We start from the raw sequence: 27288 nt of genomic DNA, 5'->3' as shown, positions 1-27288 counted from the left end.
GGTAGGTTTGTGTAACGGCAGGGCTGGGCTGAGGGGTGGGGCACCCGGGCAACCACCTGGGGTGTCATGGTCTGGGGAGATGGTGCCATGTGGCAGTGCAGACATGCACGCTGCCGGTGTAGTCACCTGGCATTGGCCACTGTTGGAAGATAAAATACTGGGCTAGCAGGACCTTTGGTCTGACCCAGGGGTTCTCAAACTTCATTGCACTGTGACCCTCTTCTGACAACAACCATTATTTCATGACCCCAGGAGAGGGGAACCGAAGCCGGAGCCGTTCTGAGCCCCCCCCCCCCAGGCCGGATGTGTGTGTGTGTGGCGGGGGGGAGGAGGGGCCTGTAACCTGAGCCCTGCCACCCAGGGATGAAGCCCTCGGGCACCAGCAAGTCTAATACCACCAACCCTGGTGACCTCATGACTCACTTTGAGGTCCCACGCCACAGTTGGGAAACCAAAATGGCTATTCTTATGTATAGACAGAGACTGCTTGGTGCTGGCAGGGGAGTGTCACGTGTGAGGGGGTGTGCCCAGACTTCGGTAAGCTTCCGCCTGGTGAAGGAACGGGGGGTGAGTGGTGACGCACAGATATTGCTTGCTCCCCCTCAACATGCCAGGGGCAGGGCCATCCTTAGGCATACGCAGCATATGTGGCTGCACTCGAAAATGTGTGGCACCCCTGGGGGGGTCTTAGTGTCCACCCTTCTGCCCCTTCCTATACCTGGTCTAATCTCACCCTTCCTGCAGTGCCCACCATAGCTAGTTGCTGCAACTTGGTGAGTCTTCCTCTGGAGGGGATCTAGTACTTAAAAGTGAAAAAGCCTGCCAGACCTATTAGCAAAACATTGAGCGTGTTAAAGAGCCAGTCAAGTGGTAATGAAGTCAGTTAACAGGCATTTGCCCACCTCCAGGTATATACTGTCCGTTTCTGAATTTACAGACAAAAACAGTTGTGCATTACGGTAATATTTACTCAGAACATGTTAGTCTACAGGACCTTACAGACACACCCTCCCCCCCCCCTTGACTTACGCAATCGGTCCATTCCGGAAAGCCTTGCATAACTCAAATTTTGCATAAGTCAGAAACGTATACCCATATGCTCTCCCCTTATGCAGCCCAGGTGGGGAAAGTGACCTGGGTGCAGGGAGCCCTGACAGGGCTCCTCATCCCACAGCCCTGCAGGAGGAACAGCTTTTGGGGGAGGTGGGGCGCACAGGAATGCCAGCTGCTCTGTTAATCCAGGTTAGTTCCTCCACATGAGCGCAGGAAGGGAGGGTAGAGGTTAGGGGCAACGATTCGGGGCACAGGAGGGGAGTGCAGGGGTTGAGGTGCAGGAGGGGGCAGGGCAAAAGGGAATTGAGGGGTGCACGATGGGGGAATGCAGGGATTGGGGCAAAGTGCAGTGGTGGGGGGGGGGGGGGCAAAAGACCGGAGGCTGGAGAGCCCACAGGGCCTGGGGCAATTGGGAGGCACCCATGGGGGCCATAGGGCGGTGGGGGCTAGGGTACCAAAATACAAGTTTGCCCAGGGTGACTCTTTCCCCTAAGGCTAGCCGTGTGTAAAGGCAGAGGGCTCAGCAGGGCGAGGTGGACGTGAGGCCTTTAGCTGAGTGGCTGGCAGCTTCAGCACCAAAAGTCATCTTGTGCCTCAGCAGCTCCACCCCTCTCCCAGGCAGGGCCCACAGTCACCCACAACGCTGGATGAACTGCACAAGGTCACCCTTTGCTGGCGAGAGGCTCAAATTGCAGCCAGCTGCTGCTCAAGAGCCAGGCTCTCCTGCAGCCTGTAGCCAGACTTTGACCTCTAGTGCCAGACCTTTCAACTTAGCTACGCACCTGCTCCTCCTGGCAGCAACTTCTGCAGGCCAGGACGTACATAGGGAGCGCCTGGGCTGCAGCAGGTGTGGAGGTTGTTGTTTGGTCCCTGGGCTCTTTGTGACTAGAGGCTTTGCAACAGCTTGGAACTGGTCCGTGTATGCGTGGGCACCAGGTAACCCAGGCCAGGGGAGGCTAAGCCTCCCTAGTCAGCTGGGCATGGCCCCACCCCACACTCCTCCCCCCTCCTGCTCTTCCCGCATGTCCCCAGGCCAGGCTGCTCCTCTTCCCCGAAGCGGGCTGGGGCTGGGGTTAAGGTGGGCCGGCCAGTGACCTGGGCCGGCCGGGGCTGGTGTTCAAGCTGGCTGGGGCAGCCTGGGGTGGATTGGTTAGGGTGGGCCGGGCAGTAGGCTGGGATTCGGGGCAGCTGGGGTGGGGGCTCCTCCGGCTGCGGTGGGGAGCTCAGGGCTCCGGCGGGGAAGGAGGGTGGAGTGGGGACTGCAGGCAGATGGGGCAGGGCGAGGGCTAGCCTTCCCCAACGGGTGGTTCATGCACCATCCATGCTCTTAGGCATGTGTCTTTTTTGGGTGAGAGTTGCTCCTGTGGCATGATCTGGAACTTCACCTCAGTAGTGTGAACTGTGCCACTCAGTGCAAGCTAAAGGCTAGGAGAAGACAAGAGCCAGGCACCTGTGTGCCGCTGCTACAAGTACAGCAACCATCTGCCTAGCCCCGGCCCAGGGTTATATACTACTACCATGCTGACTTGGTTAGTGCGTGTTAATTACCATAAGGGCTCAAAGCAGCCAGGATAGGAAGCATTTTGCTTCCTGGCTTGCTGAAGAGCATGTGACAACAGTTTGCTAGAAACTGACCCCCCCCCCCGAGAGATTTTTGACATGCCGCTTCCAACCAGTTGTACCATAGCATGGGAACCCCTGCACTACATGCAAGATTGCCATCAGTTGGGGCAGGTACATGAATGAATGTTCAATTTCCGGAATATGCCAGGGGATTATGTTTGGATTATTGTCAGCATGCACGTGTTGCATCCTCTACGCTGAGCTACCACTATTATTTCTTCCTTTTTCTGCGATAAGATACCACCTATCTTTCTCTCCCTGGAAAAGCTTTTAATCGCTAGGACCGGCTACTGCCCAGTCTCACCAAACTACTACAAATTGGCTAAAGTAGACATCAATGTACAGTCGTCCCATTCTGTGTGGTAGGGTGACCAGCTCACCCAGGTCAAATATCCGGATGTAGGGGGAGCATAGCAAAAAAAAAAAAAAAAAAAAAAAAAAAAAAAAAAAGAAAAGAAAAGAAAAAAAACGGTGGCAGAGCAAAAAAACACACACACCCTTCCTCCTCCCTCCGCAAGCGCTGGAGGGAGGCCCTGGAGACGCAGGGGGAGCGCAGAGCCGGGGTGAGTGAGAGTCCGGCCAGGCAGAACTCAATCAGTGGTATCTGGAGGGAGAGTCGGGGGGCGGCCCACGAGGCCAGGCGGTGGCTGTTCTCTCCACCTGGGCAGCGGGACCTGGGAGCAGCCGCTGCTGCAGCTCCTACTGACATGGCCGGAGTGGGGGCAGCAGGCCCCAGCCCCCCCATCCCACTCGGGTCCTGCAGGGGAACGAATGGGTCTGGGCTGCCGATGCCTCGGCCCCGGGGCTACCGCGGGATTGCACCAGCTGGGCAGCCAGCCCAGACGCGACTGGCCAGGGGCCGGGCGCAGCGTGCGCGCTGCTGGGTCCCTGCAACAGGCCTGGGCGGTTCAGGTCCAGGTGCCAGAGCCGCAGCCGCCGAGCGCCATGGCCACTTCCTCCGGCCCCGGCAGTAGGAGCTGCAGCAGCAGCAGTAGCTGCTCCCGAGTCCTGCTGCCCAGGTGGGAAGAACAGCCACCGCCTGGCCCCGCGGGCTGCCCCCCTACTCTCCCTACCGCCCGACTGAGTCCTGCCTGCGCTCGGGGCCAGGCCGGACTCTTAGTCACCCCAGCGCCACGCTCCCCGTGTTACCGGGGCCTCCCTTCAGCACTTGTAGAGGGAGGAGGAATGGTGTGCTTGGGGAAGAGGCAGGCATTTGGGGAGGGAGCCAATGGGGGGAGAAAGGGGCGGAGTCAGGGCAGGGGACTGTGAGCCCTTCCGGGCTCCAGAGCCTTCGCTTGTTTGTCCCATGTCCCGACCTAACATTGGTCGGGACACGGGACAAACAAGCAAATATCGGGACAGTCCCGAGAAAATCGGGACGTCTGGTCACCCTACTGTGTAGTCCAACTGAGGCTTGATAATCTGACTCAGAAAAAAGCAGGTCTTGGCTCTAAACACTGGGATTTCCTAAATTTTTTGGGGCATATTTTTTATTCCATGCCTTTGCTGCTTTTTGTTCTGTACATTGGATGAAATTCTTTTCTCAGTGGACAATGAAGTGGGCTATGTAGAATGCAAACTGTAAAACAAGTCTGCAAGTGTAACCCACACATCTTCTGGTTGTGGTGTTCTGTCCCACCTAGTGGCACCGAGACCACTTAACGAGAGAGACAAAATGAGTCTGCTCCACAGCCTTAGCTAAGAGGCCACTGGCTTTTAGCTCCTGCAGTAAAGGCTCATGCACTAAGCTCCAGCGGTCCCCGGATTGATTCCGCCCACCGACAACCAAGGGTCTGTCGGTGTTACACAAGCACTGAATGCCAAATGGGTGCATGGTACGAAAGTTGACCACTTACTCCACCAACAGAATAGCAAAGGCCACAGGAGATCGCATATCGTGTTTTCAGTTGTATATTGTAATGGCTTATAATTCTACAGCCTCATTGCACAATCACATACACTATTATGGTAACGCAGCCACCTCTGGGATGGAGAATAGTGACGAGCCATTAACAGCAATCTGGAAAACAGTGTAGCTGGCAACCATAGAAATAGGACAAACTGATTCTCTTCCCAAGAAGTGCTAAAGGATTTTTTTTTTTTAAACTATTTAGCAGAGATGACTGAGCTTCATTTTTAAGTTATCATCTGAAAAAGAGGCATAGATAGTGAACTGCATGGTGCTTCATTCCTCTGTCTCAGCAGAATAAAGCACTTACCTGATTTGGTTGGAAATCAAAATATAGGTTCTACGGGACCGAGCTGCAGCACATATAAAACAAATGGACCAACCATCCCTTCAGTAAAAATATATCTATTTTAATACTCCTGGACAATGGAGCACCAGACATGCCAAGGTCTACACTGCAAAGTTGATTCTGATCTCACCTTCCTTGCTGTTACTGCACTGATTTACACCCCTGTGAGAGGTGAATCAGGCCCTGCATGATGGAAGTGGACTGCTATGTGAAGAGCGTGTGTAGACTACAGGCCATTCTGCCACAATGCTAACCCAATCTGTCTCTATGCCACCAATGAAAGTCCTTAAGGATCCTGATGAGTCCACAGTCCACTGGAAAACAACTTGATCTATCAAATGGACAATTTATTGCCATTTCCAAGATCATTGCCCTTTTTGACCAACAGAGCTTGATCATTGTGTTAGCTCTGGCTGACATGATTTCTTCTCCCCTCCCAACTGGATGCTACAAAGGGAATGTTTTGTTTTTTTTTAAAAAGATGATCCTTAAAAGTCATCATTTCCCCTCTTTGTCTGCTGATTTTTCAGGATTGGGTGAAAGACCAATCTCTTTTCTCAGGCTTTCCCCTGTAGTAGCTTATGCTAGGTATTTGATGGGAGAGTCTGTGTTTATAGGGATCAATTGTATTTCTTTAGAATTTAGGATTTTGTTTTTAGTCTCACTACTACTACGTTAAAAGAACATTAAGATTGCAAAGTCAAACATGCAAAATGCTAAAACTGAGGATGCCCAGGCACTTTAATTCAGCCTCCTTGTGTGTATGCATTATCCTATGCTGTTCTTTCCATTGGACCCCTGATTCATTCAGTGCACAGGGATAGATGGTGCTCACTGAATGGGTACCTATCGAATAATTTCTTTTTGTCCTCATCATTCAATGTGTGTCCCTATTCTTTACTTTTGGCACATCATTCAAACAAAATTATTTATTTCCTCAGAAGCAAAATCCCTGATCTGAAGCATGTAAGTGCTTGAGCTTCTCAGCAAAATGGCTGTACGAACTTATTAGCATCCATATTTTCTTTTGCCCTTGTTCTTGGAACAGTTTTAGCTGAAACTTAAAATTTTTTCAAGCAGAGGCAGACACCCAGCATGGACAATTTAAACCCAAATGGTTGAAGTTTGGCAAAGTTATAAAAATGGAAAACAGGGTCGTATATTGGAACGTTAGGGTAACCTTAACTATAGGCATCACTTATAATATCCAGTCAGTGACTTTGATATAGAGCACCTGCCAAACATTCAAAATACAAAATAAACACATTCTTCTGCTGCAAAAATACCCACTGCAACAAGGGATTATGATGTGCATGCTCAAAATGAATTCCAGCATCTAGCAAAAGTGCTGGAATTATCTTTAACCAAAGTTGAGAGGAAAAGACAATTCACTGATGTCTCATTTTGTTTTTTTAATGATTTAAGTGTCACAAAAACACTCTGAACAAATGTGAAAAACAGTTATACAAATCCAGGAGCTTCTGAAATATTCATTAATCTATGAATATCTGGGAAGAATTGGCCCCAACCCTTCTTCCCTCCTTACTCATCCACTATAAGATTATCTGCAGCGATGATCTGATCCAATGTCTATTGAATTCAGTGAAAGTCTTTCAGTTTACTTCACTGGGCACTAGATTAGGTTGTACATTTAGATTATTCTAACTTTCTATTAAGCCTTTGCAGCATCAATGCCTTAAACACATAGTTTGGGTTAGAACCGTCAGTAGTCCCACTGACTTCAATTTTGGTTTCATTGATCAGGATGGATTTATTGGTAACAAAATGTAGTTTCCCCAATAGTAAAAACAGCGGAGCTCTCACATATAGTCCCTACTGTTTTTTTTGAATGATTATTTGAAAGGCTGATGTGATGCAGGATGCAAAGTTTAAATGATAAAAGATATGCAAATTAAATGTATATTTATAACTGGTTCATTTAATTTGACTCTCACAGTATCAGTTCAGTGACTAAAATGTAAAAGCACTGAAAACATATTCCTTACAAAGGACAATCCTGTTGGGTGCTTAATATTTAATTATCTGCTTCTCTAGGTATTCGATAAGTCCCCGGAAAAGTGATCTATTGGGTATATTGATCTCACAACATGGAAAATACGTTCAGAGTTCGTTGTGTTGAAGACCTCTTGAGAGTCTACTTGATAAGTCTTGTAGGTGCTTCTTTACCTAAAAGGGCAAAAAGATATTCACTAAGTGGTCAGGAAATGCTGTTCCATATTGACATTTTACCATTGGTGTATACAGCACTTGACAGACCTGTGGAAGGACAAGATCATTCCCCGATGACAGAGAATTTTAAGGCCCAATTGAATGAGACTATTCCTGAAAGCCAAACCTATTACCCAGTCGTAGCAACTGTGAACTTCTTCGACATTTAGAATCAGGATTTCCTGATATGACAAGAAGGATGGTGTTGTGGTTAAGGCATTGGACTGGGACTCAGGCTTCCATGCCCAGCTCTCCTACAGGCTTCTTGTGTGTAACCCTGGACAAAGATGCCTCAGTTAAAATGGGAACAATACTAATTTCCTTTCTGACCTTTTGTTTTGTCTATTCAGATTGTAAATCCTGCAGGACCGAGACTGTCCCTTACTATGTGTTTGAACAGTGCCCAGCACAATGGTACCCCAATATCAAATGGGATCTGCCCCAGGATGTACCTGCCCTATAGCACCCCCTTCTGGCCAAGTGTGGCAGTATAAATGCTGTTTGCCTGGATTTCCCCTAATATCATCAATAAGTTCACTAACACTATATAAGGAACAATGCTCATTCCGAGGGGTCTAGTTTATTAACCAAAAAGACCCAATGAAAATACAAGCAAGTCTTCACCCCAGCATCTTAGCTGGGAGACAGAATCAGTCTTAGTTTATCCATTCCCACCCAGCTCCAGCAGGGTTCTCTTGGCTTGCATCCCCCTACCCTGGAGTCATGCCTATTATCATTAACCGGGAAGAATCCTTCTCTGGAGCCAGAGGCCTGTAGAGATTGGTTAGCTGCAGCTCCTCTGGGGCAGCATATAGTTCCTGACAGACCAAGCGGGCTTCCTGCCACAGTTTGAAGGAGCACAGCTTCCAGGCCTCTTGCTCCAGGCCTCTCCTGCGAGCTCCTCTCCCCAGGAGCTTCCTGTGTCTGAGAACCACTCCAGCTGAGCCCTGGTAATCCATTATCAGACTCATTAGCTAATTATCTGCCAACCAGCCACCATGGGATTTAATTACTTCCACCTGGGCCTGAGTTGGCTCCTTCTCCTTTACAAGAACCTGTCTCAGGTGGGCTGGTCTCTGACTCCCCTTAAAGGGCCAGCTCCCATGATAGGGCCTCAAATCACTATTGTAATTCAAACGATGACTAATAACGAATAAGTCAATAGCATGGATAATAAGCACAGGAAAATCCAAATTCCCTCTAGCAGAGTTAAACCTACACTGGCGGCATATAGAAACTTCACAACACATCGTATTTGTACAGACCTTGTATCCCAATTCTTTAGTCTTTTCTTCTAGCATGACATATTTCTCTTTGTTTCTGCTCAGATGATCTTTATCGCCCGTTCCCTCCACATGCTTCAGTTTCTGATGGGAAATCTCTAGCTGTTTTTGGTAATGATGATGTTTTTCAATTTTTGCTTCAAAGTGTTTCAGCTCCTCCTAGAACAATGAATACACATTTCAGGCTAAATGCGGTCTTCTTTCCGAGGTTTCCTCCCTCTCTTTCCCTGCAGCACATTCCTAATGCTATTTTAATGAGCGTCACACACTGAAAGCCCTTCCAGCTCTCTGCTTCTTAAGACCGCTGGGGTAATGGAACATCATAATCATCCAGAAATTCAGCTTTGAAGAAAAGCGTCCAAACATCAATCTACTGCACAAGCGTCATAGAGGCCATTAATGTCTGAGAGGCGCAATGATACTATGGTGACAAGCACCATGGAAAAGCCTAGAAGTTTCTACAATGCGTTTTTTGCATTCTTACAATTCTTACAGAGGTCACTTTTCAATATCAGGCCCTTAATGCTCAGAATTAGCTCTTTTCTGATTGGCAGCCCAGCCATCCCCTGATTTGCTGTATTGTTTTACCACAAGCTGTGATGTGCCTGGAATAGAACAAAGTGACAACCTCTTCGACTAGTGCTGAAAGGGGCCAGGTTGACATCAATGACATCTCGGATTTATCCACAGAGAAGATCTCATGTATACTGTGGCAGAGGCAGCAAAAATGCAAGCTTCCCTCAACACCCAGTTAGGCTCTTGTTGGACCACTGTTCGAGAGGAACTTTAGTCTCCATGAACTTTCGGGGCTGGCCCTCACTACCAGCAATACCAACTGTTGTGCCAATTATGGTGATGGTTCCCTCTCCGATGTAACACCTGTGCACAAAGACCCAGACTGAAATCCACCTCACTTATTTCACGTAGGGCATGTCTACACTGCAGCTAGGAGTGAGCCTGCCAGTCTGGCTAGACAGACCTGTGCTAGCATGCTAAAACTAACTGTGTGGATGTTGCGGCATTGGCGGAAGCCCAGGCGAGCCACTCAAGCTAGGACCAACCTTACCGCCCAAGTGCGGGTGGCAAGCCCAAGCCTCGGCTGCTGCTGCAGCGTCCACGCTGCTATTTTTAGCATGCTGGTGGGAGCCCCGCTAACACAAGTTTGTCTACCAGAGCTGTGATGCTTGCTCCCAGCTGTACTGTAGACAAACCCTTACACAATGTTTGACACTAGTTTGACTCGAGTCTAGCTTGGCAGAGTTTTCACTCTGAGCTGGTGGGAAAAAAACAAAACAAAACAAAAAACCTTTGCCACTCTAATGGGTCTCCTCCAGCTTTAGAAGCAAAGGTCTCGCTTTCCTCTCAACAGTTCGACTGCAGAGGGAAAGGATTAGCCTGTTAACATTCTATTCTGTTTTACACACTACGTGCCACTATATTTTAGCACTGGGTTTGCCTGAAGTTGCTAATCTGGTCAAGCTATTTTCCTTGGATGATGTGCCAACGCAGCACCTTTCCTTATAAAACCTTGTGCGGTTTGCTTTACAGGAGATCAGCCAAAATAACAAACATGAAGGCCTGACCTTAGCGTTAGCTCTCGAGTACTGAAACAAGAATTTCAGCAAATTTCTACCTTTAACTCTCTTCTTCCCACATTATAAGTCCGTGAACTGCACCCTGTAATCCTTACCTTCCTCTTTCTAGGACGATACCCCAGCATGTGCTGTGCTGCTGACAGCAGCAGATCTCAGCACTGGTGCATGGCATTTCCCTAAAGGAAGGTTTCTGCCCAAACATTCAGTCTGTTTCTAAACTGTTTCATATTCTTATTTTAGATCCTACTGGTGGAAAAAACGGGAGTTTTCCTTATTCCAGGGACAGATGCCATGGGCCTGATCTACCTCTCCCACTGTTGTGTATGCCTGATCCACAGCTCACAGAGGTCAATGTAATTAAAACCTGTTTAACTGAGTGTGGAAATCAGACTCCATGTTTCTAAGGAAGAATGGTCTTGTGGGCTGGCTGGTGACTCTGGAGATCTAGGTTCAATTACAGGCTCTGCCAGATTTTGCACATGACTTTAGGCAGGTAGTTTAATCTCTCTGTGCCTTACTTACTCATCTGTAAAGTGGGCACAGTAATACTTCCCAGGGGAGTTATGATGGGGACTTTATAAATACACAGATAAAAATTCAGAAGCAGACTTGAGGGCACAGCTCCCCCAGCCACGAATGCAAGATATTGCTGTCCCCAAGCAGTCAGGGAAACAGGACAAGCAGGCATGGTATAAACTAAATAGAGATATTTTTAATTTCATCATTAAAAAAGCCAAAAAATGCAAGCACGAACACCACAGTAATTCATTTCTCAAAAAAGGCATTCACACTGAACAGGATCGCTGTGCCTCTCTGGGTTAGCTGTTGACCAAAAAGTAACCCTCCCACAAGGGGCAAAATAACAGCCTGGTGGGGAAGTTAGCTAGCTGGTGTTTCTTGGTTTTAGTTTCCATCCTTTCCATTATTTCCCAAAGCATTAATTACAATTGGGGATTAGAAGATGATTGGAGAGGTGATCTGTTTGCACAAAATAAGGGCCCACTCTTATCAACAGTTAGGTGAATGCGTAACTTTACTCCTATGAGGTTCCACGACAGACCATGGAGCTACTCACATAAGTAAAGTTACACAAATGCTTCAGTGTTTGCAAGATTGGGTCCCAAGTTTGGCTCTTGATCATGGTGAATGAAGAATAACAGGAGGGAAAAGGGTGCATTACCACATCCTGAACGTAGTGTACATAGCGTTTCTTAATGTTGAAGAGAAAACCCTTTTCTAAATTCTATCTTACCCGAAATGATTCGAGTTCTTTCTCAGTAAAGTTGGCTGATTTGGCCATGTCCCATAAGTCAATCACTCTGGGTTCTTCAAATTCTAAACCAACAGACACAAAACATAATTATTTTAATGCTTAAGTTGTAAATATTTGATACCATGTTAACATGACTAATTAACAGCAACACCACATGGCTTTACATGAGAAACGGGCACACACCGGCACTGCATTACTGAGCAGGTCTACCTAGATGGAGGACAAATCCTGATATTTTACTTAGATGTTTAGTATGGTAGATATGGGACCTTTACAAAACAAAACCAAAAGGAGACACACACACACCTTGTTTATGGTCTTCATTACCCTCTCTGCCTTCATGGTAAATGAAATGAAATCCCAGCTGGTTTCTGTTGGGTGGGCTTGGAAGACAGGAGAGTCCCCCATCCTATTCCCTGCATTTAACCCTCCCCGGGTATCCAGAAATGGTGATGGTTTCCCCTAATGATTATTAGGATTTATTTTTTGTATTGTAATAACGCCTAGAAGGTTCAATCAGAATCAGTGCTCCATTGTGAAAAAAACATCCTTCCCCATAAGGGGAAGTTCCAGTGGCAGCAGCCACTGGGGCAACTCTGGCAGCATGACATTACAGGAGCCATGCTGCAGAAAAGCTCTAAGTAGCCAAAAGGGAATGAGTACCCACAGGGTCTCTGCAGAGTTGGCTCTGAGACCCCATAGATCTCTGAGAAACATGCAGATTTGGAGAGAATCAGAGGCAAACCTCCAGGTCATTTTCAGGGACAATGGTTTGTTCCATTTCCCACTCAACCAAAAGGCACAAGGAATGGAAGCATCATGAGAACCTGTTTCCTGTCCTATATGAAGGGCCTCTGTAGACCAGGTGTTCTCAACCTTTTTCTTTCTGAGCCCTCCCCAACATGCTATAAAAAGTCCATGGCCCACCTGTGCCACAACAACTGGTTTTCTGCATATAAAAGCCAGAGAGGTGTTAAGGGGTAGCAAGCAGGGCAATTGCCTGGGGTCTCATGCCACAAGGCCCCCTGAGAAGCTAAGTTGCTCATCCTTGACTTCAGCCCCGGGTGGCAGGGCTCAGGGCCCTAGGCTTCAGCCCCATACAGAGGGGCTTTGGCTTTCTGCCGTGGGCCCCAGTGAGTCTAACACTGGCCATGCTTGGTGGACCTCCTGGAACCTTCTCGCGAGCTCCCCGTGAGGAGGCCCTGGACCCTGGGTTGAGAACCACTGCTGTAGATGACAAACAGGGTACTTGGACTGTAAAATCAGCACTTAAACAGAATAGGCTAATGCGTCCCTTTAAATACCCCATGTCTGTTTGTCAGCACTTTGTACAAGGCTCCTTTGGATTATAACTGGTTATTTACCTACTGACGTCTCATAAAACTGATTATAAATGAATGTGAAACAGAGTGAATCATACCACTGGCTGTGTCATATCCCTGGTGGCTGATTTTACGTAAACGATCAAGCCCTTGATTGATGCTTCGCATTTTGTCTTTGAGTTCTGTGTGTTTGCCATGCAAGATTTCCTCTTTGAATTGGTCCTCTTCAGATGGGTTGATCACATTTTTGTGGATTTCTGTTATCAAAATACAAACATTAATTCATAATAGGCCAAATTCCAAGAGGACAGAAGTACCTGCAAATTCCAGCAAGTTGGATGGGAGCAGTTGGTGCTCAAATCTTATCAGCACATGACCCACTAGTAAATTAGCATAAATAGTGCACTTTAATAACACTGATTTTTAAGAGTGTTTGCTTCTCAATCTACGTGCTTTGGACAGGAGCAGTGCAGAAATATTTTATCATATATAATACATAAATCAGGTCAACAATGTCAATAAGAAGATCCAGAATTCTATTGCCCTATTTCCTGAAAAATCCCTACAGCAGCACAACAGCATTGCCCTAGGGAACAGGAATATGGGCGGAACAGTTCTGAGACCTTGCTAAAAAGGCTGCTGGAATGCCCCAGAGGGGCTGTTAGCAGCCAGGCATAAGTTAGAGCAGCCTCAGGTGGTGTCCTAACCTGTGCCAGGTGTGGCGTGCCAGGCAGCAAACTGACCTCTGGTAGCCTTAGCTGGAGGTAGCACAAAGTGGCATAAAGCCGCCTTTGTTCCCATCCTCTTGGGTCCAGCACAGACCTTAGCTGTGAAGAACCTAGCTCTTCACTGCTCTAGCCGTAACTCCATCCTTCCTCCTCAGCTAGAACCCAGATCTGATCCCCCCTGCTTGCACATTGGGCGCCTCCACGGACCTATTTTCCACTGGATCAGGGCCCAAGGACTAGAACAGGGGCTCAGCACTTGCTGATATTTTCCCAAAAGCCATAATGAATTTATTTTGCTAAGCTGACAATCTCCTTGCTCACTGAAACACACGCAGGTGTTATAAAACAAAGAACAGCAACGGTTCCATTAGCTATAGAGATTCTTGGCAGAGGATACAGACTTGTGCCCTGCAAGTATCTGAATGGCAGCATCTGCAAAGCAATCCTAATATAAACCTAACAATCCGTCTTTAGGATTTTAAAGATACTTTAAACCAACTGAGCGATCGGCAGAGAGAGGGCTGCACTGCACTGGAAACATCAGACAAACATTCAGACACCTTCTGTTCTGCTCACAGTCTCTAACAGGATATTATATTCGTGAATCTTTTCTTTGTGATGCTTAAATTCCCGCCATAGCTTATCCAGCTCCTGATCGGAAAACTTCCCAGAGGTCTTGGCCTGAAAGAAATATGAACGAGACAGAAACTATAATCTTTTTTCATTTCCGAGGCCAAGTGATGCTACATACACTCACTTGCCAAATAAAATTCCCTTCACATTTAAAAAAAAAAATGATTAGGTCAAGCTTCCCTTCAAAATCTCTTCGTTTTATGTCTCATTGTGTCTCAATATTAGGGCAGAACATAGACTTGGGCTGAAATCCTGTCCTCACTGAATTCAACGGGAGCTTTACCGTTAACTTTAATGGGGCCAGGATCTCACCAACCAAATATCCAGAGACATGATGAAAATTGTTATTTATTATTATTGGTATTATTGTAGAGCCTAATATCCCTGTCACACACATTCCTTAGGAAGCAATCAGTCAGTTATTGATGTAAGAGACATGAACTGCACACCTGAATGTATAGGGTTTGTTTCCACTAGGGATTTAGACTGACACATAAGGAGAACATCTATTCAAGAGCTCTCATTCTATTGGCAAGTAAATACCGTACTGTGTGTCGTGTCTCTGCTCTGCACCAAGCTGTTTCCCATTGTACTAGCTATTCGCAGTTAGAGAGGCACTCGATGTGCTTCCCTGGTAGGAGGATGGATGGTGCTCTGTTTTTCTTCCCACAGGTTAAAAGTGAAATCTTTTGATATTTGTACAGAGCCAGAGGCTCAAATTTTGTGTGGGGAATTCTTCCAAGTGATTTTGTTGTTGTTGCCATTTCTCAAAGAAGGGCACTGTCAGGTTCATTTTGATTTTATTAAAAAAAACCCAACCAAACCAAAAAATAAAAAAACTTCTTTTGCTGTTTTACTTACACCACCGTGATAAGCAATTGATAAAGCAAAGAATTTAAAAAACAAATCTACTTTTTACTAATTATTTCCTTTTTGCAGGTTCTTCCAGTCTGTTGTTACTGCCCAAACTGGAACAGTTCTTGTTTTCAGGCACTAGCGCGAACTCTGGAAGGTTTCACTCACGAACACTACAGGGTGGGATTTTCAAGTGAAAAAAATCCTTTATAATTGTTTTTTTAAATAATTCTATGAAATATTTCTAATTAAGTTTAGCCATTTAAACAAAACCAAACCCAAGGTACACAGCTATATCCCTGAATGTTCATACAGAGTGAAATCCTGGCCCCTGTAAAGGCATTAGCAAAACTCCCATTGACTTCACTGTCATCAAGATTTCACCCAGATATAGTGGGTGTAACAGGTACAATGGACCAGATCCTCTGAGAAGAGAAGTATCCTCAACACCCAATAATTTTGGTGGAAGGTGAGGGCACTCAACATGTCATAGCACCTGGCACAGTGTTTGGAAACAGAGTTCTAAAGCTTCTCAGTCCAAGTCAGGGGTTTCTAGAAAACTTAAACATACACTTGAATGAACATTTACTTCAGACACTGAAATGTCCAGAAAATAAACACACCTTGCTCCATAATTTCTCCAGTCTTGGATCATCTAGCACATCACTTTCTGTGCCATCTTTAATGTAATTGGTATCTACTAGTTGGGCATCTTTCTTTCCATTCATTCCATATTTAGTCATAATTACTGTAAGTGAAAAACAAGAAACATTAGAACCAATAGGAGATGGTTCCCCTTAACCCCCCTGGAACCGCTTTCCTGAGAGTCTGTGGAGTCCATGCCCACTCAATGAGGTGTTCTATCTTCCTCTATTGGTAGCAGGGCCACATATAGAAGTGGATGAGACAGCTATAGCTTTGGCTAACAGAGCTGGGTCTTTTAGGTCAGGCAGCAGAGGCTCATGCTTTAAGATCCAGAGGTCCCAGGTTTGATCCCCTTACTGATGACCCACCCAAGAGCATGGCGTTACATCTCTGCCCTCTCCTTTGAGTCTCTCCTTAAGACACACATCTACCATGAGGCCCATCAATCCTGGATCTTCCCTGAAGAAAGCTAACAAAAATAAAATACCATACAAACCAGATCAAAGAAAAAGCATGGAACAAGATACTTGCTAAACAGCTCCATTTTCACCTTTTATTTTCCACGAGTCTATATATTAACAACAACAACAACAACAAAAAAAAAAAAAAAGACTATCTTCAAGGTAAGGTGTTTGTCGTCTGAATTGTCTGCAAAGCACCTAGCCCATTTTGTCCACAGAAATGTCAGTTTCACACAGTGCTTTGAAGTTGCAAAGTCACTTTCATTCAGCACATACTGAAATGGGATACAGAAATTCACTCCCCAGTGTCTCCCAGTTAAAAAGACGACATAGCACTTACAGTAGTTACTATCAAAAGGGCAGCATCTGCCACAGACCTCCCATAGCAATCGTTAGAATAGGAAATAGCTATTAACCATATAGTAGCTAGTGGCAAGCATTGACTTTAATAGCAACCACTGTAAGACATTATTAATATTTTTCCTTCATTGTAAATGAATTTCTGTATGTTTGTTTAGTATGCAACTGATGACCAACTAAGTCATATGATTTCAAAGAGAGCTAAGGAAAACATAACATTCTTATAAACATCCTACTCAATGTCATTCTTTACTGATCAGTTTGTTGGGAATTTGCAATGGCATTGAACTACTGAGACACCGCTAATGCATTCAGATTTCTAAGGTTAAAGATTCTTCAGGCTACTGAGGGGCAGACTCCTTTGCTCTGAAGGACTCCATTCCAATATCCTTAACAGCGATAGCAATTAAACTGTGTGTGTCCAGACAGAATAGCTAAAATAGTTTATTTGACCTCAAAGCACACTGACTACAAATCTTAAATTACCGTAAAATAAAAGCTTCATGGAATGGAGGATGATTTTGGGGCAGGATGTAACACGTGAATACTACCAATATACCATCAGCACTTCTATGCCACCTACAGAGACCCTCCAAGAGTTTTGCAACATTAATCAATGCTCAACACACTGTTAATTAGGAGTAATTGTGGCACAGTTCCCTATCTGCAAAATAGGGACAGAGTCCGTCCTCGCACAGCTAGTCAGTTGCAAGGTCAGGCCTCCCAAGTCCTGGCTGTGTCTTTAAATCTTCACATGAAGCACACTATACTTCTCCTGCAAACTCAAATTCTCTGAGTCACCCTTATAACCCCTTTAGGAGAAGGGCACTGAGCAGAACCTTCTTCAGAAGCCATCACTGTCCCCAGAACAGCCTGAGGGATAGCCTCAGAGTGAGCATATTGGGGAGGAAGGATGACAAAACTGGGAATTAGGAGGGTCTAACTAAGGCGCTGCAACTGACTCTCCAAGTGACCTCAGGCAAGTCATAGGGCCATATTTTCAGACACTGGCCTCAATTTCTGCAGGTGCAAAATTGAGATGAAGATTTTATACACAATATAATAGCTCAATTTCAGAAGTCAAGAGAACTTCTATTTTGAAAGAGTGTCTAAAAATAAATGGAATAAATAAAATCATCAACAGGATGAAAAGCAAGTTATCAATGAAGTTGCAATGCTGTTTGATTTTGTTCTGTGCTTTATCTGAGACAAAGTTTTCAAACCCTAGGTGCCTAAAGCTAGGAATCTCATTCCACTTGTGCTCAGCTTCCTAAAGACGGGGGCAGGGGCCCAGCTTCAGACAGGGAGGTTTGAAAATGCTGCGTTTTGCTGCTGTAGGACCCGTGCCCAGCCCTGGCAGCTCCCACTGTCTTCAATGTGTGTTTTGTGTGCTTATTGCCTCTGAAAGTCAGGCCATTTATCTAATGACCTAAAAATAAATGTTGACACCTAACTTTAGGTACCGAGTGACAATTCTGGCCTCTTCAGCAAAGTTATTCCTTACCATTTAAATTGCGTCTAAGTTTGGCTTCTTTTTCTCCATCTTCATCAAGCCCTTCAGCCTTCAGCTTTTTCCAGCTCAGCTCATCCTTTTCTTGTATTTTGAGGTCACTATGTAGCTCTGCCAATTTTACTGCCGATAGATGAAGCTAATGAGAACAGAGAAATGCTTTGGTTAGTTGCCTTGTAATAACATGCATGTGCATACACAGCTGCAAAGTTACCTCTGAAGCTAGACTGGCATAGAAAACAATATTTGATATTCCACTGAAATGGGACAGTGTCAGACAGAGACCTCAGTGTGCAAGACACTGTACAAATAAACTCCTTGTATGATGCTCCCATTGGTCCTTAACATCCATATGCTAAAGCTGCCTCTGTTCCTCAGGCCCCAATCATTTCTGTAACAGCAGCACTGGCCATGCGTGGGTAAAAAACCGTATTTCCTGCTGGCATTAAGCTTTAAATTAACTCTCTTCAGCTTTGGTTGGGGAGGGAAGGAAAGCAGGTGAACTTTTAATGGGACATTATAATATTAAAAAAAAAAATCCCTATCGGTTACTGATTCTGCAGATTATTAAAACAAAGATTTTGAAATATCTAATTTAATTTATTGTTCCTTTAATCTGACCTCATTTCTTGGAAATTTTTCTTCATCTTGGAAAATTAGACAATTTCATTTTCTGGTTTTAATGCACTAAGATTTCTACAGTTATTGAGTTGCAAAATGCTCCAGGGAAATGTTTCTATCCCAACAAAATATGGTTAATATTCAACATAATAATTATGAGCAGCTATGGAAGTTCTCCAGGTACTGCATTAATAGAACATATAGATATTTAAATCAGTAGGTCCAGATAACTCACATCCAAGAGTTTTAAAAGAGCTGGATAAGGAACTTGCTGGACCATTCGTGTTGATTTTCAGTAAATCTTGGAGACCCGGGGAAGTTCCAGAAGGCAGGAAGAAAGCTGATGTTGTGCCAATATTTAAAAGGGTAAACAAGATGAGCCAAGTAATTACAGGCCTGTAATCGATACTGGTCAAGATAATGCAGTGGCTGATATGGGACTCTATTAATAAAGAATTAAAGCATGGTAACGTAATTAATGTAAATCAACATGGGTTTGTGGAAAATGGATCCTGTCAAACTAACCTGATATCATCACTATGCTATTGAACATTTTTATCAGTGACCTGGAAGAAAACATAAAATAATCACTGATAAAGTTTTCAGATGACAAACATTGTGGGAGTGATAAATAAATGAGGAGAATAGATCACTGATTCTAAGTGATCTGTATTGCTTGGTACACTAAGCACAAGCAAACAAGGTGTGTTTTACTATGGCTAAATGTATACCTCTAGGAACAAAGAATGTAGGCCATACTTTGCAGGATAGGGGATTCTATCCTGGAAAGCAGTGACTCTGAAAAAGATTTGGGGATCATGGTGGCTAATCAGCTGAACATGAGCTCCCCGTGTGACTCTGTGGCCGAAGAGCTAATGCAATCCTGGGATGTATAAAGAGGGGAATCCTGAGTAGGCAGAGAGAGGTTATTTTACCTCTATATTTGGGACTGGTGCGAGCGCTACTGGACTACTGTGGCCCACAATTCATGAAGGATGTTGCCCACGATTCAAGAAGGATGTTGATAAATTGGAGGGGGTTCAGAGAAGAGCCACAAGAATGATTAAAGGATTAGAAAACCTGCCTTATAGTGACAGACTCAGAGAGCTCAATCTGCTTTGCGGAACAAAGAGAAGGTGAAGGGGTGACTTGATTACAGTTTATAAGTATTTAGATGAGGAACAAATATTTAATCACAGGCTCTTCAATCTAGTAGAGAACACTGTAACATGATCCAATGGCTGGAAGTTAGAGCTAGACAAATTCAGTCTGGAAACAAGTCATACATTCTTAATGGTGAGAGAAATTAACCATTGGAACAATTTACCAAGAATTGTGGTGGATTCTCCATCAATGACCATTTTTAAAAATCAATATTGTATGTTTTTATAGAAGATACACTCTAGAAATTCTTTTGGGGAAGTTCTGTGGTCTGTGCTGTACAGGAGGTCAGAATCGATGATCACAAAGGTCTTTTCTGGCCTTGGATCGGTGAAAGGATGAGCCATCAAGGCCATAACCATGAAGAAATTAAAAATGTAAGGCTTCTAGAGGAGTGTTTGATTAACTTGAAAATGATGATGTATATATTTAACAAAAAAAAAAAAAAAAAAACCAACCTCACACCCAGGAATAGGAATAATTACTGATGTGCATTGTCCCTGAATCCAGGTTGCTATAATAGGAGTCACAGCTTTTGAAATTCCTGATTTCTGTCAGTTTAAATTGGAGTAATCAAATAATACACTAGCATTAATTTTTGCATTTACTTAATAGTCCTGGGGGAGAGGGGCATTGTGCAAGAAGGGGATATGGAAGACAATGGGGGAAGTGAGGTCAGAAAAAACCACTTTAGCAGCCTGGCTTTAGCGAGGTCCCATCTGAGTTTTCTACATCATTTTACCTCTGCTAATCTAGCACCCCATCTTTTGGAAAGTTTGGATCCATTTCTGAACTTGGAAGCTTGGATCCATCTGTTATAAAATAACGTAGTGAGTGAAAGTTATTTGCTAACACACTCAGACTAATGGCTATACAATGATAAATGAAAAAGAGATGCACCACATCTACACTCAGAAACTGGCTTGTTCCACAAAAAGTGAGAAACTATTTCAGAACATCAAGATATCAATCAGTGTGTTTCAGAAATATTCTCTGACTTCTCATTAATGAAATTAAACATATTTTTAAAAAAAACAAACAAGCAAATGGCACTGATAAGACACAGAAATTCACTTTGGAGTATACAGGTTAGCTAAGGGTAACTTCAAAGACACAGCTCACACCATTTAGGACTGTTCTGAATTGTCTATTTTAATATATCATTAAGTTAGATTCCAACACGGCAAAGCACATTTTTCAATTTAAGCATGAATTGTCCTTTTGAATACAGTGGCACAGAAGGACTACTAACTTGTGAAAGTGCTTTGCTGAATCAGGACCTTAGTTTACTCTAAAACCTAGAGTAGTTAGAAAAACAGCTAAGCCTAAAGCTCTTGATCCTGCAAGATATTGAGCTCTCTGGCCCCGATCCCAGAGTTAAGAACATTGACTTCTATGCCATCCACTTCAATGGGATTATTCACTGGCTTAAATTCAGCAGAGATCTTAAGTGTGTGGCCTGTCCCTGTTCAGCAAAGCATGTCAGCACATGCAGTCAGTGAGACTTTAGCACGTGCTTATACACTTTTTTGAAGAGGGAGGCACATCACAGCCTAGGTGCTTTGCTGGTTTGGGGCCACATTGCTTAGCAGCTCGCTCAATTAGGACTGAACCTTGACAGCTTAGTCATTACTTCAGTCTCATCCACAGGCTTCTCCACAGCTTCTATACAATTGGCTGTAAAGGTAAAGTGAGTGGCTGAGTTCCCGCACATTCCACTAATATTTAACCCTACACTGGTGTTGGTTAAGCTTTCTTTCATGCAGAACTAACAGAACACGGAAATACACTAGAAATAATTCACACGCCAAACTGATTTAATTCTCAAGGATTCTCAAAATTGTTGCAATAAAACCTTTAAATATATACTTTGTCATTAGGCATACATTTTCTAGTTAATAAAGGATCAACTGCATTGTCTACAGTTAGATGCCTGATTTATCGTCACTACATATGGCACATGGCTGGTAAACATGTTACAAACTTTAAGCTTAAGGAGAGAGAAAAGTGGAATTTTCAAATGAAGAAGTTTCACAGAAATCAGATATTATTTCAAACACTGAATTTTTTCTGCAACCTTTTTTTTTAAAAGACTTCCTTTTTAAGTTTTTTTTTTAAATAAACATGGAAACTTTACATACAATATTTAAACCTGTTTTTTCCTGCAAACAACAAACAAACATGTTTGTGGTGTCCATTTTTCATGTCTTGTATTGGCCCTGAGTAACTTTTGATCATCTTAGTCACAACAGTGGTTTTTTCCCCCAAAATTGTAATGTTCTGTTTCTGAAATATTCCCATTTCAGAACAGAAATCCAATTTAGAACATAATTCAATGGGAAATTCAGAAAAGGATACCTGGAACATTACAAAAAATAGGAGGGTAAAGCCTTTCAAATTTGCCAAAACTTCTGTAGAATTCTTTTGCGTAGTCTGTTCTTATATCAGTGTTGGATACTGAAGAGAGAGCAGATAAAACTGGTACTCAAAGCATTGCTCCTATTTGAAGTTCATCTCACACAGGTCCCAGGATGATATCACCTAAAACAGTGCAAGGGGTAAGGTGCACATATGTGGAACCTTACTGACTGTAACACTGGCAAATGGTACCAAGAGTTGAGTGTAGCTAGCAATGAAAGTTGATCAGAAGAGGTTTATAATTAAGCTGTCAAGTGCCAAATTATTTGCTCCTTGCCTAATGTTTAATATTGTTAATTGACAACATTGGAAACTATCACCAGAGAATCTGTGAAACATTACAATGTCATAGCAAAGATTGCTAGGCTCAGTTGTAATCATTACCCACAGCAGCAAAAGCAAGGCGGTTCTGATTAAAGAATGGAACTCAATGGACTTCACAACACAATATCATGCTAGACTTTGGAACCTATTGTTTCTTAGGATTTAAAGCTCATGATGGGACCATTCAGTAGCAGATGATATTAGACCTATCTGAGCTGCAAAAACAAAAGCACAAAGGGTTCTTTAAGAATTAACTACAGTCAATGGAAAATTTGTCATTAACTTCAGTGGGTGTAGAATAGGGGTGGGCAACAATTTTCAGGGGGGGGGGCACTTCACAAATTTTGTTAAGTCGTCACGGGCTGCACATTTCTACTATATTAATGGAGGGGGTGCAGGGTCTGGGAGGGAGTTTGGGTGCAAGAGGGTACGCTAGGGTGGTGCAGAGTGTTGGGGTGCAGGAGAGGGTGAGGGGTGTGGGTTCTGGGAGGGAGTTTAGTGCAGGAGGGGGCTCCAGGCTGGTGCAGGGGATTGGGGTGCAGGAGGCAGTGCAGAGTCTGGGAGGGAGTTTGGGTGCAGGAGGGGGCTCCGGGTTGGGGCAGGGGATTGGGGTGCAGGAGGGGGTGCGAGATGCAGGCTCTGGACGGGAGGCGCTTACCACAGGTGGCTCCCGGCCGGTGGCACAGCAGGGCTCAGGCAGGCTGCCTGCCTGCCGTGGCCCCACGCCGCTCCTGGAAGTGCGTGCAGCCGGCAGCTGCTGGCACATCTCTGCGCACCCCTTGAGGGGAGGGGGACAGCGGGTCTCAGTGTGCTGCTCACCCCCACGAGCACTGCCCCCGCAGCTCCCATTGGTTGGTTTCCTGCCTGGGGTGCACAGAGACATACCAGCAGCAGCCGGCCGCTTCCGGGAGCGACGTGGGGCCACAGCAGGCAGGCAGCCTGCCTGAGCCGTGCTGCGCCGCAGGACTTTTAGTGGCCCGGACTCGGAGATCGTGAGGGGGCAGAGGAGGCCGGACAGAAACGTTAATCATGGCGGACCGGACAGAACTGTTTGATGGGCTGGATGCGGCCCACAGGCCATATTTAGCCCACACCGGGGTAGAATCAGGCCCTCGACAAAGGGAGTCCTTGCACTGAGATCCCTCGGATACATATTGCAGGTCAAGTAAGTATCAGTTCTAGGGAGTTAGCCATGGACAGAGAGAGAGAGAGAGAGAGATCAACCTTATTTCTGGGAAATTGAGAGGAACTGGGTTACCACTGAATAGTGCAGCACTGCTCAGCTGAATTACAACACATGGCTGCGATGCAGTACTGAATTGCAACATCCACCCCGATGCAAAACCACAGAGCTCTTTATTTTCAGCTACTTCTAATAAATGGGGTCAGAAAGACGATGGTCACCAAAGCTCACAATATAGAGCTCAATGTTGGAAGAAGGCTCATACAAACCTTTCACAGGAAAGCAGCAGTGAAGCTGGTTTGGGATTTCATTACCAGCTTAAAAATCTTAGTGAAGATTTGCTGAAAGGATCATGTAGGCTTGCGCAAAAAAAGGACAGGTGAATGGAGATTTTTGGTTAATTTGAACCTGAAAGTAAAATTCAGGTAGTGAGAACTGCTGCTTATTAAAGGCACATTTAGTCTAAACAACGTATTGCCTGTCTAAAGAGGACACCCTGGACCTCTAGCATTACTATAGCTCAATTCTTTACCTCAGCTCACATTTTATCACCTTAGTGTAATATCTGTATAATAATGTGCTACCGAGTTCCTCTAATCAGAAATTCACAAGATATTCCAGTTTTGCAAAACTGATTTTAAGGGACAATCTCAGCATTGTCAAGAGTGCTTTCACATCTATATTCTGGTATTCTGTTTTCCCCACCTGTTGGCTTTTCCTAGATGGCACTTCCTCCCCACATGTACAGGTGAGGGGAGAGAGATTTAAGACACCTGCTCTTGCTATGTGTGCAGAATTTTGGAGGCGAGGCAGTCTTATTTGCCATGCAGGGAGGGCAGAACACTGGGAGTTACGGTGAGGGTAGCAGACTCCTGTGGGCATGAGAAGAGGGCATAGTATCTGAGCCCAGGGCCTGAGGGAGTTCTCTGCCAGAACACAGAAGGGGATCCCAGAGTCCCAGGTACATAATGAGGGCACAATATTGGAATTTAGGGTGAGTGTGTAGGTGTTTACTGAAATATGGAGGTTACAGCACTAGGCTAGGACTTAGGAGACCTGAGTTCAAGTCTCTGCCCCACCAGAGACTGCCTGTCTGACTTTGAGAACTGAGGTTAAAGTGACTTGTCCAATCTGTAGGAGAAAAAAAAAAAAAAAAAAAAGGGTAGTGGGGGGGGGGGGGAATAATAGCACTTCCCTACCCCATCAGGGTGTTATGAGGGTAAAAACATTTAAATCAGTGGTCCCCAACCTTTCAGTATGGCGGGCGCCGAACAACGGAGAAGCGGCGTCATCAAGAAACGTTGCCGCCGAAATGCCGCCGAGAACTGGCGTCATCGAGAAGCATTGCTGCCAAAATGCTTCTCAGCGGCATTTTGGCAGTTGGTTGTCCAGTAGCCGTGCTCCTCAGCGGCGGGGCGCTCCCTTGTCAGTAGGTGAGCCATGGCGTCCACGGGCACCGTATTGGGTACCGCTGATTTAAATAGTGTGAGGCGTTCAGATATTATAGTAATGGGGGCCATATAAGTCCCTAAAATAGAGGTGATCTAACATCAAGGCCAAGGGATAGGGATCACCACAGACACACAGGAGTGAAAAGAATGGCATACCTCGTGGGGGAGGGAATCAGGGCAAGTGCCTAAGGGAAGGCCCAACCTGGGAGCTGGAAGGACAGTGACAGGGATTGCAATTAGCACATAAGGGCAAGTGGACCTTCAGTCAAGGTCCACCACACACATCTGATAGGCACCTTTTGCGCTGGATTGAGGAAGGGGTCACAGACCCGGCAATCAGTCAATCAAACGTGGGCTGGGTCACTGAGGTGCGCTGTAAGCACTGTTGCACCAAAGCTCCTGCTCCCAGATCATAAAAGCCCTCCACTTTTTTCCAGATGATGTTACACACTGGATGGGATTGCTTGTTAGTAGAAGCACATATGGGCGTTGCCAGATCTCTCCTACAAACTCACTTACAGAATCGCCTGAGGAGGCTGGTATGTCCCTGGTGAAAATCGTACACAGCTCTCACATAATAAATGAAAGTTCCCGGGGGGAGGGAGGATGCACAGGGGAGACAGCTTGGGCCTTTATCTGGTACCTAATATCCCACATCACATATTAAGTCAACATCGGGTGCAGTTTGCTCCACATTTCCGCAATCCCAGAGAAAGACTCAGAGGCAGTGGTACATGTTCATACCACCACCAAATATACTGGGGCCCACCATACCTTTAAGCTTCTTCCTGCATTTGGGCCAATATTTTTAAAGCTGGGTGCCTAAAGGTAGGCCCCACAATCCATATTTAGGCATCTAAATCTCCCGATTGGCAGAAGTGCACCCACAAATCCCACTCAATGGGAGCTGCCGGGGTTCAGCCCCTCTGAAAATCAGACCACTTGTGCTCAGCTTCCTAAAGACGGGGGCAGGGGCCCAGCTTCAGACAGGGAGGTTTGAAAATGCTGCGCTTTGCTGCCAGGCACCGGCATCCTGACCCCAGCGCGCAGGGGAGCAGGGGATGCAGTTGCAAGGAAGCGAATTAGCGACTCACCCGCTGCGCTTTCTCCCAGATCTGGTTCAGCTTCACAACCCTGAACTCCCCGGCCTCCTGGCGCTTCGGGCTGCCGGCTGTAGCAGCCTCATTCACCTCCCTGGAGTATTTGCCCCCCTGCGCCAAGACAACCAGGAGCAGAGAGGAGCTCAGAGCCAGCAGCTCCCAAACGGCAGACATCGTCCCCCCGCCTCCTCTTGCTGCGACAGCTGCTGCAGAGAGTCACCCAAGCAAGCAGCCGCCCTGGATAAGAGGAAAACTACAACCCCCACGCTGCAGTGCTCCAGAAGGCACCGTGGTCATTGTAGTTCGCCGTGAAGGCAAATGATCCAGCCCTAGGGAATCCTTACAAACCCCGACTACAAGACCCAGAATACATTGCACACTGGAAAACTGAGGGGGCTGATGGGAGGCTTAAAGAAATCTCGGAAGGGCCTAATTGTTCAACCAGGGCTCTTGTGAGGGAGCTGACAATGCAGCTTTCTGCAGGCACAGCGTTCATTGTGCAATGGTGTTTGCTATTTCAGTATCAGGCAGCAGCTTAAATATAGAACATACAAGCCAAAAAATAAAAATCAAAATTTTTGCTTTTCATTTTTGAGCAAATTTTGTAGGGAGAGCCTGAATTGTAGCAGGAAAATGCAGGCTGCAGTTCTCCTACTGAGAGCACCTTTTTAGGTATCTAAGTAATCAGCTTGGATTTGTTGATTGGAGGGTAGGGAGAGGGTCCAGAGTGACCTAGACAAATTAGAGGATTGGGCCAAAAGAAATCTGATGAGGTTGAACAAGGACAAGAGCAGAGTCCTGCATTTAGGAAGGAAGAATCCCATGCACCACTACAGGCTGGGGACCAACTGGCTAAGCAGCAGTTTTGCAGAAAAGGACCTGGGGATTACAGTGGACGAGAAGCGGGATATGAGTCAGCAGTGTGCCCTCATTGCCAAGAAGTCCAGCGGCATTTGGGCTGTATTAGTAGGAGCACTGCCAGCAGATAGAGGGAAATGATTATTCCCCTCTGTTCGGCACTGGTGAGGCCACACCTGGAGTATTGCGTCCAGTTTTGGTCCCCCCAACTACAGAAGGGATGTGGACAAATTGGAGAGAGTCCAGCAGAGGGCAACGAAAATTATTAAGGGGCTGGAGCACATGACTTATGAGGAGAGGCTGAGGGAACTGGGGTTATTTAGTCTGCAGAAGAGAAGAGTGAG

At 45.4% G+C, this 27288-nt stretch overlaps 2 protein-coding genes across 3 annotated transcripts in view; one reads left to right on the top strand and one right to left on the bottom strand.

Annotated features, from left to right (window-relative positions):
• DOK7 (docking protein 7) overlaps positions 1–27288 on the top strand; it is a 143958-nt gene that overhangs the window by 111383 nt on the left and 5287 nt on the right. The gene's annotated exons all lie outside the window — the stretch shown is intronic.
• On the bottom strand, positions 6332–26431 carry LRPAP1 (LDL receptor related protein associated protein 1). Of its 2 annotated transcripts, none has more exons than XM_005288071.5 (8): positions 26081–26431; positions 17823–17967; positions 15476–15600; positions 13925–14045; positions 12735–12893; positions 11294–11376; positions 8429–8605; positions 6332–7121 (listed from the first exon to the last, which is right to left on the bottom strand). In XM_005288071.5, exons 1-8 carry the CDS (start codon positions 26258–26260, stop codon positions 7056–7058), a joined length of 1056 nt encoding a protein of 351 aa, XP_005288128.2. In that variant the 5' UTR covers positions 26261–26431; the 3' UTR covers positions 6332–7055. The 2 variants fall into 2 exon arrangements, with proteins under 2 accessions (XP_005288128.2, XP_065454331.1); XM_065598259.1 differs by lacking the exon at positions 26081–26431 and adding an exon at positions 23011–23146.

This window comes from Chrysemys picta, chromosome 5 (genome assembly GCF_011386835.1).
Source record: "Chrysemys picta bellii isolate R12L10 chromosome 5, ASM1138683v2, whole genome shotgun sequence".
NCBI lineage: Eukaryota > Metazoa > Chordata > Testudines > Emydidae > Chrysemys > Chrysemys picta.
This window is presented reverse-complemented; position numbering and strand designations above follow the sequence as displayed.

Excerpts from the sequence above, each read along its gene's own strand:
- LRPAP1 (XM_005288071.5), bottom strand. The coding sequence starts at position 26,260 with ATGTCTGCCGTTTGGGAGCTGCTGGCTCTGAGCTCCTCTCTGCTCCTG. Across the intron at positions 17,968-26,080 it reads TCTGGGAGAAAGCGCAGCGG|CTTCATCTATCGGCAGTAAA; the intron begins GTGAGTCGCTAA and ends TGTTCTCATTAG. Across the intron at positions 11,377-12,734 it reads GGGATATGACACAGCCAGTG|AATTTGAAGAACCCAGAGTG; the intron begins GTATGATTCACT and ends CTGTTGGTTTAG.